Below are 14,076 nucleotides of genomic sequence, written 5' to 3' on the forward strand. Positions count from 1 at the left end.
CAGTTCCCGGATGGAGACCTGCCCTGGGCACAGCTTCTTTGGTCCCCGGCTCAGCTCGGGGGACTGAGCCACCCTGCTGCCCTTTGTGGTTGTCTGGGAGATCAGAAGTGGATTCTCCTCTTCGCCTTTGTTCTCATAAATGCCATCATTCTGGCATTTCATAGCTATCAAACACCCAGATTTAGATGCTTCCAAATACAGGTTAATCACATTCTTTTAATGTATCTTTCTTTCCAAAAAATCCTTAAAAGTCTGTTCTCCGCACCACCATCCCTATCAAATAATAATAACCCAGATAGTTTAATTTTGTTTGGTCAGAATTATTCCCAGCCGAGGTCTCTATTAATAGATATAGATGCCAAGAAGGAAGCTACCATAAGCATGTACAACAAGCAACTAAAATATGGCGAGTCTACCTCCAATGCGACTGGCAAACAGGTAGACCTGTTCTGAGAAATGCCACAATCGTTGGGCTGCTTCTACTCACAACTCATTGAAGAGAAAAGCCGTTTCATAGGACAGAAACTGTCCTGTACCGGAGCCCAGAGGCCTCATTCATTCAGGGCTCCTCTGCTAGCCCTAGAGCCTAGGACTTTGTGTGGGGTAGTGAGGGGTCTCCATTTCCTCCCTGGCCAATTGTGGGTGTTGGTCTAGATCAGTGGTTCTCATCCAGGTCTAATTTTGCCCCCCAGGGGACATTTGTCAATGTCTGGAGAAACTTTTGGTTGTCACACATGGCCAGGTCCTGGGCGGGGAGGAAGGGGGAGTGCTTCTGGTATCTAATGGGTAGAGACTAGAGATGCTACCAAACATTCTGTGATGTACAGGGCAACCTCTACAATGGGTTATCCCGCTCCCAATATCTATAGTGCTGATGAAACCCTAGGCTAGAAACTTTATCTTTCAGGTTTCTTCTAGCTGGGGCCGAGTTCAAGTTTCCTAGCAATTTCCTTGGAAACAATGAGCTGCCCATGGCCCCCTTGAGGACCACAACAGCCAAAGCCAGAGCTTCCCCTGAGGAGTGCTGCCAGCTCGTGGGGCCTTACAGCACCATTTCTTTCTGGAACACAAATTATCTGGTGCACTGAAACTTCGTTTAAACTAAATGACAGAACCGTTACTCTGTTAAAAATAAATAAAATGCTCATATGGCTAGAGATCCTCCAGAACTGTTTCATTCCAACCCTTTAGGATGTGTGTAGGTGGAACAAATCCAATTAAAAAAAAAAAAAAATCAATCGCTCGCTCTCTCAACGCACAAAAATCCCTGTAGCAGCCTCCATGCCATGCCACTTATAGCTCTATTCCTTTAGGAGAAAGAAGTTAAAGACAGAAAAACAGTAATGCCTAAAAAGTAGCCATAAGTCATCCCACTTAAAGTTTATTTCATGTGATTTCCAGCATGCGGTGTGCTTTTTTGGGGAAAAAAAAAATTTTGTCCCAGTTCACATTATAAATTAATTTACAAATATAGAATTGTGTTAGAAACAGTATTTATAAAAGTCCATACAGTTTTTCACATAGAAAAATATCTATAGAAAGCGTTTTTCTGTACACACAATACGGCGGTAGGTAGTCTCTTTGGTTGTCCTCCTGCATAATATTTACAAAGTAATGGTGATGTTATTTATACCGCAATAGACTTTTCAAAAAATAATTTTCTGTATGTATATTTCAAATTTAACAGTAACACTGTGAGTCTCAAAAAAGAATACACAGGGGAAAGTTAAAAATTTTTTTGCAATGAATTTGTGTTCCTTTTTCTAAAAAAATTAAAATCCCGAACCAGCAACGCTCCCATCAAAGACCAAACAACATGGTCCAAAAAAACAATTCATAGGACATTATCTTCATCTTAATACATCGCTATTCCAGTAAAATCACCAACTACCTGCATGTTAATTCACACTTTCTGGATACGTTCAAACAGTGGCTGCATGTCTGCCATGTACAGACATGCTGTTGGGCACCAGGAGGGTGACCATAAAAAACTATTTAAAGGAAGATACCTCTTGAGGAGTAGAAGGGAACGTTAAAAATAAATTACATAAAAAAAATTTTTTGACCACAAATGCCTTATTTTAAAAACTTATAAAAATTCCATTTAAAAACTACTTTTAATAAAATTCGAAAACTTTGTTTCAAAGACGAAAAGTCCAGGACAAATGCTAAAACGGATAGGATGCCGATTAATTAGGATGGTCACCCCAAACCTCAGAAATATGGCAGCAGAAGTAAGACAGAGCTCGTGTCCAACCTCGCTGCTCAGAATGTCTCAAGTGATACTGATTTCAACCAGAATCTTTGGTCAGATGAAACCTAGCTCATTCCTACTCTTTAGACACCATGTCTGCCTATGCATGTTGGTGCCTTTGCTTTTCAGGAACTAGAACACACTAGAACACAAAGCTTACAAACACTGACTCTGGAGCCAGACCGCCTTAAAACTGGATCCTGGTGAGAGTTCCCTGGTGGCCTAGTGGTTAGCATTTGGCACTGTCACTGCCGTGGCCTGGGTTCAATCCCTGGTCGGGGGACAGAGGTACCGCAAGCCACACAGTGAGGTCAAACAACAACAACAAAACAAAACAAAACAAAAAACCCTAAAAAACAAAACACACACACACACACACACACACACACACACACACACACACACACACACAGCCAAAACGGGATCCTGGGTCCATGACTTACTATCTGTATGGCCTTGGGCAAGTTAACTAACTTCTTGGCAGTTCACTGCCCTCATACAGAAAATGAGGGGGAGTAACAATACCTCTCTCCCAAGGTTGTTGTGAGGACTAAACGAGCTAATATACGTCAAGTATCTAGAACAGTGCCCGGCGCACAGGGTGTGCTTGGGCGGTTCTATTGCTATTAGTATCTGCCATGTACCTGACACTGAGCATAAACAGAGGTGATTTGTGAGCTGCATAGAGCTCAAGGATTTGTGGCGCTTCCTAGCACAGTATTCGAAAAACTCTCAATAGCCACAAAAAAGACAAATGGAGGTTTCCTATAAAAATCCAGGTCTCTGGGCTTCCCTGGTGACGCAGTGGTTGGGAATCTGCCTGCCAATGCAGGGGACGCAGGTTCGGGCCCTGGTCCGGGAGGATCCCACATGCCACGGAGCAACTAAGCCCGTGCTCCACAACTACCGAACCTGTGCTCTAGTGCCCGCGAGCTGCAACTACTGAGCCCGCGAGCCACAACTACTGAAGCCCGCACACCTAGAGCCTGTGCTCCGCAACAAGAGAAACCACCGCAATGAGAAGCCCACGCACCGTAACGAAGGGTAGCCCCCACTCGCCACAACTAGAGAAAGCCTGCGTGAAGCAATGAAGACCCAACGCAGCCAAAAATAAAAATAAATAAATTCATTTAAAAAAAGATTAAAAAAAAAAAATCCAGGTCTCTGACTTTTCTAGAAAACTCAGAATGCTGTCAAGCAGGAGATAACCAGCTGCCCACAGCAGCCTTCAGCTCGAAGTTCCCAACCGCTCCCAACTGCTTCCAGTGCCAACTGTTATCTTTTTCCGACCCAATAACTTAATTCACTTGTTTTTGTAGCCGGTCCCTGGACCCATTTGAGCTTGTGACCCTGACATACAGTGATGAACAAACACACATGGTCCATGCCCTCACAGGGCTCACGGGTATGATCCCAGAACAGAGTGAGCTGGATTTCTCTCCAGAGAAACCTGTCAAAGTTTGCCGGGTTGTAGAAACAGTTACCTACTGCATCCACGCTACTCCAAGTGTGGTCAGTGGACCGCAAGCTCAGCCGGGAGCTTAGGAGAAATGCGGAGTCTCAGTTCTTGTCCCAGACCTACTGCCTTGGAATCTGCATTTTCCACACGATTTCAGGTGTCCATAGTCAAGTCTGGGAAGCGGGAGGTCTATACCTCGGAGCCCTCCCGGGGGTAGATGAGGCTGTTGACCATGCTGAAGTTGTAGAAAGGGGTGCTGAAGGGGCTGCTTGGTCCCCCGCTGGTGCTGGCAGGGAAGGGGCTGTAGTAGGAAGACCTCTGGCTGCTGCCATTGCTGGTGCTGTGACTCAGCTGCAAGGTGTCTGGCGAGGCCTCCGGGACGGAGCTGGGGGGGAACGCGCCACCCGAGGGCATCTGGGTCCCCTGGATCCCTAGGGGGCGGCCGCCGGGGAGCACTCGCTGGGTGCTCCCACTGCCGTTAACACTTAGCGTGCTAAGGCTGCTGAAGAAGCTGTTCAGGCAAGGGGTGGAGGAGAGCACGGACCCTCCTGGGGAGGAGGCGGTACTCTTGGTGCCCTCGGGAGGCTCTGGGGACTGAGAGGGCCTCAGCAACGCCGGGGAGCTGTCTCCCTCCGGCTTCCCACCCACTCCAGACCCCAGTCCTGGGGAGAGCCCTTCTTCCGTTTTCGAGGTCCCCACGGCCACCGTAGGGGTGCTGCTGGTTTCCGAGCGGCGCTTTCGCTTCCGACGGAAGTTCCCATTGTCAAACATTTTCTCACAGTTTGGATCCAGGGTCCAGTAATTACCTTTCCCTACGGAGATGAGAAAGAAAGCTGAGTCAGGGGAGGACGCGGTTCAGGCTCATGTACTCAGCTTCGCATGTGATAGGGGGCTGGTGGGCAGGCTCTCGTGAAACTCCGACAGAGATGCTCAAACCACTCTGCTGTTTAAATGCATGCTTTTGTGGGAGATGGCACTAACTGAGCCTCATTTATCTGTAGAGGTAGGGATAAGAACAGTACACCTCACAGGTTGGCTGTGAGGGTTAAATGATAGATCTCCACAAAGTAGCCACACCACAGTGAGTGAGTGAAGAAACAGTATTTGCTATCACTTGCTGAAAGGGAGCAATACTTGCCCCCCAAAAAATACTCCATTGGCAAAAGGCAACCTCCAATACCCAACCCTCTGCCTTGCCGAACAAAATCAGGTTATTACTGGGGAACTGACTGGTTGAACAATGTCTTGGATGGCATATATTTGGAGTACAAGGAGGCTCCACACCCCTTCCTTGCCTAGGGCAGGAGGCACCCCTGCATCTCTTCCAAGCTCTTCCTCCACCAGGCCAATCTCAGAGATCAGGGCCCCATTTAATGCATGCAATGCTAGTCTTCTGCTTAGAAAATTTCCCTCCCTTTTGAGCACAATGGAAGTAAAAAAGATCTATCGTCTTGGAGGATTTTATCTCCCAGCAGCTTTTTTCACTTCTGGTCAAAAGAATCTTTGGCATTTGCAAATACTGTAAAGCGCTTATCCTGTAGTGAATTCTCTGCATGGATAACTTCAGTTACTCCTCACAGCTCTTTGGAGACAGGCAGTATTATGGCCTCCATTTTTCAGATGGGGAAACTGAGGTGCAGATTGGTTAGCAACGCTGCCATCTTTCCAATTAGCAACGGTAGGGAGGGCCAGGATTTAAGCAGGCTGGCTCTAGAGTCAGCATTCTTAACTACTAGCACACACTCTCCCATATCCATTACCTCCACCTCCACATTTTCTGCAAGTAGTTGCAGGAAAAAAACTTATTCACATATCTACCATCTAAATAACAATACGTGCATCTATCAGGATATTTATACTGTGTCACCTTGGTACCAAAAGCTTTTTTCTTTTTTTTTTGGGGGGGGGGGCATGCCGCGTGGCATGCTGGATCTGAGTTCCCTGGATCAGGGATCAAACCTGTACCCCTGCAGTGGAAGCTCGGAGTCTTAACCACTGGCCCTCCAGGGAAGTTCCTGGTACCAAAAGCTTTGATAAGACACTGGCTAGAGATCCTCGACCTTTTTAGAAAGTCGAGGAGTATACATGACAATTGACATGATCATCTCAGGCGATTGAGAAGCCAGATCTGGAAGATGTTATCTTCTAGAACTGCATGCTCTGTCCAGTACGGTAACCACTAGCCAAACGTGGCTGCTAAGTACTTGAAAAGCGGCTAGTCCCAAGTGAGACGTGGTGTCAAACACACACATAGGAGTTTGAAGACTTAGTACCGAAAGAATAATGGAAAGTAGCTCACTGATAATTTTTTATATTTGTCCTATGTCGAAATGAAATTATAAAACATTTTCACCAGCTTCTTTTCACTTTTTTCACGTGGCTACAAGACAATTCACAGCCACGTGTGGGTTGTACTGTATTTCAATTGGAAAGCACTGCTCGAGAATGACTTTAGGTACAAATACTCCAGGGCATTCACATAATTTACACAAAATCCTGGATCTCTGTAGAGGGCAACTGAAACAGTTTTCTCTTCCCTTTTTCCTATCACGACTCTCCTCTCACACCCCTAGTCCTGGGCTCCTTCTGAAAACCTCAGGTAAGATTCTGTTTCATTTTTGAGCTTTTCTCCACCTCACTCCTCAGGTAAGAGGGAAACCACTAACACGCCATGGTAACCCAGCCCTCCTCACCCCCGGGGTTAGATCCGAACGAAGCAAACTTGGGGTTTTCATTTTTACATTTCTAAATACATAAGGTTCCCAAACCACAATCTGCAGGACCCAGCTCAAGCTCCCTGATCCCTCGACCCCCGTCTCGCGATGCCCGTGCCACCATCCTCGAATCATGTCTTAAGGTAGGGACAGTACGTGTCCCACGAAGGGCACAGTGAGTCTCTCTGGAACCCGAGACAGGAGGAAGTACATCTACGGACAGCGTGTTCCAACTCCCGGTCTCTCCCCACCTCTCTCGTGAAATGTAATGGGATTCTCAGCTCATCTGAATCTTTACAGCCATCCCTTATCGGAGAGCCCAACCGTGTTCTTATTCCTAATCCACCTCCCTGCAACTCGACCGGCCCTTCCAACGGCCTGAGGAACATCACCCAGGGGCGGCACTCTGCTTGAGGATTCAGGTTCTTTACCTTTAACCCTAACTGGCCAGTCTCTGCGCGTGTGTGAGTTGGGGGTGGGGGGTGGGGGGTAAGGGACCGGCCGGGAAGCACCTGTCCGCCCTCACCTGGGTCGTCCTCGTCGCGGGGCACCTTCTTGAAGCAGTCGTTGAGCGACAGGTTGTGGCGGATGGAGTTCTGCCAGCCGGCCTTGCTGCGCTGGTAGAAGGGGAAGCTGTCGGCCACGAACTGGTAGATATGGCTGAGCGTGAGCTTGCGCTCGGGCGCGCTCTGGATGGCCATGGCGATGAGCGCCGAGTACGAGTAGGGCGGCCGCACCATCTTCATCAGGTCCTCGCGGTTGGCCATGGACAGCCAGCTCAGCTCCCCGGGCGCCGCGGGCCCGGCGGGCGAGGCGGGCGACGCCCCGCCCCTGCAGCCCCTCCTCGCCGGGCCAGGGGAGCCCCGGGGGCCAGGGGAACCGGGGGAGGCTGGCGCCTGCAGGATTCGAGCGAGGCGCTCCCCGTTCCTAACCACCGTGTCCTCAGCACAATAACGAAAGAAAATAACGAATATCCAAACAAAGAGATCACCCGAGACTGTACTACTGTTTTCTAAAAAGTCTGTAAGTTAACTCTGGGTGGCCGCTCAGGCCACCTGCCTAGCCCCCTTTGGTATTTCGACCTGGAGCTACACCTTTTGTCATCGAGTTGCGGGATTCACGTCCGGTCTCGACCGATCGGCTCACAGTCGAAAATAATAGACGTGATTTACAAGTCTTTGGGGTATACGAAAGATATCCCTTCTCCTGGGGAATTCTTTGAAGGGAGGGACTGAAATCGGTTTTTAATTTCTCTAACCACGTCTCTAAACATCACGATAGGTTCGTTCACATTCGGGAAACATGTTCATTTTAGGTCACGTTTGCGCAGTCTTTTGGTGTGATTTGTTGTCTTTCAAAACAGAAGGGTGAGCGTTTTCAAAGACATTGAAATAAGGGGGTTGGGAATTAGCATTTTAAAGCCAACTGTAATTTAAACTGTGCAAGAAGCGCTCATTTACAAAAACGGTCTTCACGAATTACGGTAGAAGACTTGCCCTCTACTTTTGTAAGTTTTCAAATGCGGCTCCTGCCTGGAAAAACAAACAAAACCAGTGAAGTACTGTGTGGACCCCACGTGCCACGCGATCGTTACTTACTGGCCCCGAACAACGATAAGAAAACTGTTTCTTTTACAATTAAAACGATTCCTAAATATGTTCTTAAGAAGTGACCGGTCTGAGATTCTCGTTTAAGGGAGAGGGTGGGGGAAAAGATTTTTTTCTATTAGCCAACTGCAGACTGACAGTTCAGAATGTTTAATAATTCGGAAACCCCTCCCCTCCACCACCCCGCATTTATTTTCAGGACAAAGTTAGTTATATACTTTCAGGAAAATGATCGTCTTCTGCTACCTCACTTCGTAAAAAATGAAATCCAGAAACATCTAACGAGCAAATTTTGGTTCCTAAAATGCAAATCACACTTCAGATGTAACATTTTTCTCGTCTTTTGTGAAACCGGAAAGGAATTCTTGTCACGCAATTTCTTTCAATCTCCTCGCAGATGATATAGAATGGAATAGTGTTTGCCTTAGTCGTATTTTGAGTTAGGTTTCCTAGTTTAGATAAGCACCGTGCTTTTGTTTTCCTTCCCAAATAACCCAAACGAAGCTGTTCTGTTTTGCTATTTCTCTTGCGATGTTAATAAGGGTGACAGCTATAAGGAAGGAAAACAATTTTTAATAAGTTATAATGCCCCAACTTAATAATTTTTTGTAAATTTAAAATTTAAACTAAAAAGAGAAAGTCCACGAGAAGAGCTGGCAAACTAGATGGCAATAAATTAGGAAAAATTTGAAACCATCTCCCCCTTAGTAATTGATGTCCTTAAGAATATAATATAATGCCTTCCCTTATTTTTTAGCAAATTGCTTACCCATGTATATTTTGCAGTCCTGAAAGTTTGTTTTTGTTTTGTTTTAGTTTAACTCTTAACCCTATACTCCAAATTATCCTGAGTGAGAGACCATGATTGAAGATTATTGTTTCTTGTTTGGGTTAAAGGTTCAGCCCAGTAGAGATATTTTGTTCCTTGACTATGCATTATCTTTTGCGGACTTTAATTTTATTTAAAAATCATGGAGCCACCTAGCGTCTCCTTGCCTTTGTTACAGCATTTATCCAGATAGGGATCTGTGAGGTGGACACCCCCTCTAGGGGTTTGGAAGTTATACTCTTTTCTATCTATTTTTAAATCACATATTAATTAGATAAGCTTAAAACTATCATTGGTCATAATCTGAGTTTTTAATTCAAAATTAAAATAGTATTTTAAATCCCCGTTTTTTAAAAAAATTAAATTTAAAAAGCAGTTGGTGCACTTAGGGAAAAAAAAGATTAAAACTATACTTAGGGGAAAAAAAGTTAAAAACTATGCTTAGGGACTTCCCTGGTGGCGCAGTGGTTAAGAATCCGCCTGCCAATGCAGGGGACACGGGTTCGAGCCCTGTTCCGGGAAGATCCCACATGCTGCGGAGCAACTAAGCCCATGCGCCACAAATACTGAGCCTGCGCTCAGAACCCGCAAACCACAGCTACTGAGTCCGCGTGCCACAACTACTGAAGCCCGCACGCCACAACTACTGAAGCCTGTGCACCTAGAGCTCGTGCTCCGCAACAAGAGAAGCCGCGGCAGTGAGAAGCCTGTGCACTGCATTGAAGAGTAGCCCCCACTCGCCGCAACTAGAGAAAGCCCGCGCAACGAAGACCCAAAGCAGCCAAAAATAAATAAATAAAAATTAAAAAAAAAAAAACTATGCTTAAAATGTAAGTTTCCTGTAATAATGTTTTGTCAAATTCCCTTTTCACAAAAGAATATAATCGAGGCAATTGATTAATGTATCTATTACATGTTACATGTTTTCATCACTGGAAAATAAAACATTTTGAGAAATTATTCAACCCAAGGAAAACATCTCATTTATTTTCCACTGACATTTAGTAATATTCTTGAGGCTTCTTTGAGCGACAACAGTGATTTATGATGGAATGTAGTTATTTTGTAACAAACACTGTAACAGAATGTAAAATTCCTTACGCTCATTGATTGATAGCATCATAAAAACCTTGGCACGTTAGTGTTTGCTAGTATTTTTCCATATTTACCGAGGAAGAGAAAGGTAACATAAATTGGAAATAGCCTCAGTGGTCTTAATTCCTAATGGCTGTGACTTAGAACAACATTGAACTGTGAACAGAGTCAGTCCTTCCCAATTTCAGCATCATTGTTCACTTTGTATCATCTATGAAAAAGGCCACAAGCAGAAATTATGAACTCTACCCATGTCACATGCTTAAAATGTAAGTTTCCTGTAATAACGTTTTGTCAAATTCCCTTTTCACAAAAGAATATAATCGAGGCAATTGATTAATGTATCTATTACATGTTACATGTTTTCATCACTGGAAAATAAAACATTTTGAGAAATTATTCAACCCAAGGAAAACATCTCATTTATTTTCCACTGACATTTAGTAATATTCTTGAGGCTTCTTTGAGCGACAACAGTGATTTATGATGGAATGTAGTTATTTTGTAACAAACACTGTAACAGAATGTAAAATTCCTTACGCTCATTGATTGATAGCATCATAAAAACCTTGGCACGTTAGTGTTTGCTAGTATTTTTCCATATTTACCGAGGAAGAGAAAGGTAACATAAATTGGAAATAGCCTCAGTGGTCTTAATTCCTAATGGCTGTGACTTAGAACAACATTGAACTGTGAACAGAGTCAGTCCTTCCCAATTTCAGCATCATTGTTCACTTTGTATCATCTATGAAAAAGGCCACAAGCAGAAATTATGAACTCTACCCATGTCCCCCACCTGGCTTTCTACCTTGCACTATAGTTATTACACCTATCTTACCTCTTCTCATAAATCAGAGGCCCTTTGAAGTTGAATCCTTATATGTAATTCCGTTTTTGAAACACCTTGCCCACCAGAGGACAAACAAATATCAATTTTTGAAAAATTCGTACCTGTTGAATTAAGGAATGACTACTTACAAATGCCATGTTGGAATATAAATAAGCCCATTCAAGGATGAGTAAACACACACACACACACACACACACACACACACACACCAAACACACAAAATGGAACGTCGGGACCTGGGGAAATTTCTATAGCAAATAGGAACAGAAGCATTACTCAGATGTGCAGAAAAAGTCCAACTCTGAAAATCATTTACTAGAGTGATGGAAAGAACATTTCAGAAAATATCTGCTTTTTTGTCTTCAATAGACGTAAGACGGTTGGCCTTTATGAAACAAGAAATCAGAGTAAGGTAAAAACCAAACTCTGGGTGCAAGTGGAGATGAAAAAGGAACCAGAAGAGGTGAGAAAAGAAAGCAAGAAAACTCAAATTGTAATCGGAGAATACAGTTTTTGGAAAAATGAGGTGAGAATTAACTCTATCACGTAGGCTAAAATATGTAAGATTAATTAGTGCACTTATTGTTTTGGTGAAGATGAGATGGATTATGGAAGAAAAGATCTTGCGTCAACGGAAGCTGGGCCCAGTATCTCATTCCTTACTTTTTCCAACTTCTGACCACTTAATTGGTTCTCCTTTTGGAGCTGGTAGTGTCATTAGTGCGGGGCACACTGAAGAGCCTCTGTCCACTCCCAGCCCCTACCTCAAAGGCTGCGACTTGCAGCTTAAAGCAGAACCCAGAGGTGCTGTCCGTTTGCTCCTTTAACAAACTTTTAGGGCTTTACTTACTGAATGTTAAGTGCTGGTGGGAAACTGAGGCAACTCTTTTCCCTAGGAGAGCAGGTTTTCCACCAATTTAGCATTTGTCTTCTTCTTTTTTTTTTAAACAGTATTTGAACTGGATCATTTTTTTTTCTTTATTTATTTTTGTCTGCATTGGATTTTCGTTGCTGCACGCGGGCTTTCTCTAGTTGCGGCGAGCGGGGGCTGCTCTTCATTGCGGTGCGTGGGCTTCTCATTGCGGTGGATTCTTTTGTTGTGGAGCACGGGCTCTAGGTGCGTGGGCTCCCATAGCTGTGGCACACGGGCTCAGTAGTTGTGGCTCGCGGCTCCAGAGTACAGGCTCAGTAGTTGTGGGAACGGGCTCAGTTGCTCCGCGGCATATGGGAGCTTTCCGGACCAGGGATCGAACCTGTGTCCCTTGCATTGGCAGGAGGATTCTTAACCACTGTGCCACAAGGGAAGTCCAGCATTTGTCTTCTGTTCAAAGAATACGGTTCCCTTGTAAGCCCTTCATGTTGCCATTGGCCAAGTAGCCCCTGCCTGTTCCCCTACTCAGCCACCTGGGAGTCAGGGAAGACTGGAATGAGCTGCAAATACAGAGTGAGGGGCAAAAATGGCTCATGGCCTTCTTCCCACTGCCAACATTAGTCACAGAACGTGTAGCAAAAAGGATGCATCCTTAGGATTCTTGTAGGCCGAAGCCTCTGGGGATACCACAGAAGTTCCAGGTCCTTAATACAGAAAAATAAAAGAAAAAATTATCAGCTCAAACAAGGGTGATCCAACAATTCCTTTGAACAAAATTATTAATACATCACTCCCCTGCTTGAGCCTTACACCTCTTTCTGTGGCCTCACTCTCCCCTCCCCAATCCTCTGAATGCTTCCTGGCCTCCGGTTCTAGCTGATTAGCTCCATTCTGGAGCTTCCTCAGCTAACTTCTCAGACCCTTCTGCTCCAGACCCAGCTCCCAGAGTGTCTTCAACTCTTGTAGGACATCTCCCTGCATTGAATGCATCCTGGCTCTCCTGGGATCTTCCCATGGTGCCCTGAGGCTCCGTTTCCCCCAACTCCTTCCTCCTCAGGGCAAGAAGGCCCTCAAGCCCTCCTGTCTTGCTGGATGGCTCCGGCATCTGCTTGCATGTTTCATCCAACTCTCTGGACCCTCGTTTCCAATAACCAACTCCTCCTCTGAAGTTCAGCCACCCACTGTACTGGGTGTTCTCTGAGGCCGGGGACTGTGTCTCTTGTGGCTCACTTTTTTTTCGAGCACTTACAATTAAGGAACATGTACTAAATGCCTGGCGGGGTGCTAAGTACGTTACATGTGTGATCTCATTTACTTCTTATAGCAATTCTGTGAAATAAGAACCGCTAGTCCACATTCTACACATGAAGCAACAGAGAGAGAGAGGTGAAGTCATTTAACTGTGGTCTCCCAACTTCTAAGTGTGCAGCCAGGATTCAAAGCCGATTCACAGCCAGGCAGTCTAGCTGAGGAACGCAGGCTGGAAGCCCTCCGCTCTATTTCCCTCCTCTAGTATTTCCCGTGTGCCTAGTTCAGCGCCTGACATTGGGGCCTGCTCAATTATCATTTGTCACTTGAATAAATTAAAAAGCATTAAATGACATAAAACAGAAATTGGAAATCTCACCCCTGCAACCTCCTACCACCTCTTTTAACATGGTCCCTCTCACCAAAGGCAACCACTTGCTATCAGTTTCTTATGCTTTCCTCCAGAAAATGTTTTCGGGTACTTATCTGCACAGCTATGGCTTTAAAACCTGAAGCCATGCTCTTCACATGGCTCTGCCCCTTCTACTTTCATTAATATGTTTTGGAGGACTTTCCAAAGCAGCCCGTATGTCCACATGTCTACCTCATTTTGTCCTCCTGGTTTTCCCCATCATGGGATTTTCAGTGGAGACCCACCAGTATGGTTGTGCGTGGGTGGTTTTATAGCCTGTGTGCATTCTAATTGGTTGGTGCCCCTCCATACCTGTTAGCAATATTTTGAGTTTAACGTATTTTAGATGATCTCTGGATTGTTTCCTTTCTAAAAAACAAAAAAAACAAGGCTTAATTTACTTATGATAGTAACTTCGTAGCTGATTTTGTAAAGAGTACGTACCTTTAAATTCTGACAAATTGCTCTCCCAGAAGATGCCCCACTTTGAACCACCAGCAATTCATCCTGGGTGCTTATTTCCCTTCCTCTTTGCTAATGCCGGATGTCTTCAAGTCTTTTTATTTTGCCAATCTTAAAAGCCCAAAACGATATCTCAAAAGTGTTTCAATTTGTCTTCAAGTCTTTTTATTTTGCCAACCTTAAAAGCCCAAAACGATATCTCAAAAGTGTTTCCAGGGCTTCCCTGGTGGCGCAGTGGTTGAGAGTTCGCCTGCCGACGGGTTCGTGCCCCGGTC

At 45.0% G+C, this 14,076-nt stretch overlaps 1 protein-coding gene across 1 annotated transcript in view; it reads right to left on the bottom strand.

The window, feature by feature from the left end:
* Positions 1–3,902: 3,902 nt before the first annotated feature.
* Positions 3,903–14,076, bottom strand: part of FOXI3 (forkhead box I3) — a 45,386-nt gene continuing 35,212 nt past the window's right edge. Inside the window, exons 2-3 of the mRNA XM_024743952.1 lie at positions 6,954–7,368; positions 3,903–4,525 (exon numbers count right to left, since the gene is read on the bottom strand). Coding sequence (XP_024599720.1) covers positions 3,903–4,525; positions 6,954–7,368 — 1,038 coding nt within the window. The remainder of the gene's footprint in view (positions 4,526–6,953; positions 7,369–14,076) is intronic.

This window comes from Neophocaena asiaeorientalis, unplaced genomic scaffold (genome assembly GCF_003031525.2).
Source record: "Neophocaena asiaeorientalis asiaeorientalis breed wild unplaced genomic scaffold, Neophocaena_asiaeorientalis_V1.1 scaffold114, whole genome shotgun sequence".
Lineage (NCBI taxonomy): Eukaryota > Metazoa > Chordata > Mammalia > Artiodactyla > Phocoenidae > Neophocaena > Neophocaena asiaeorientalis.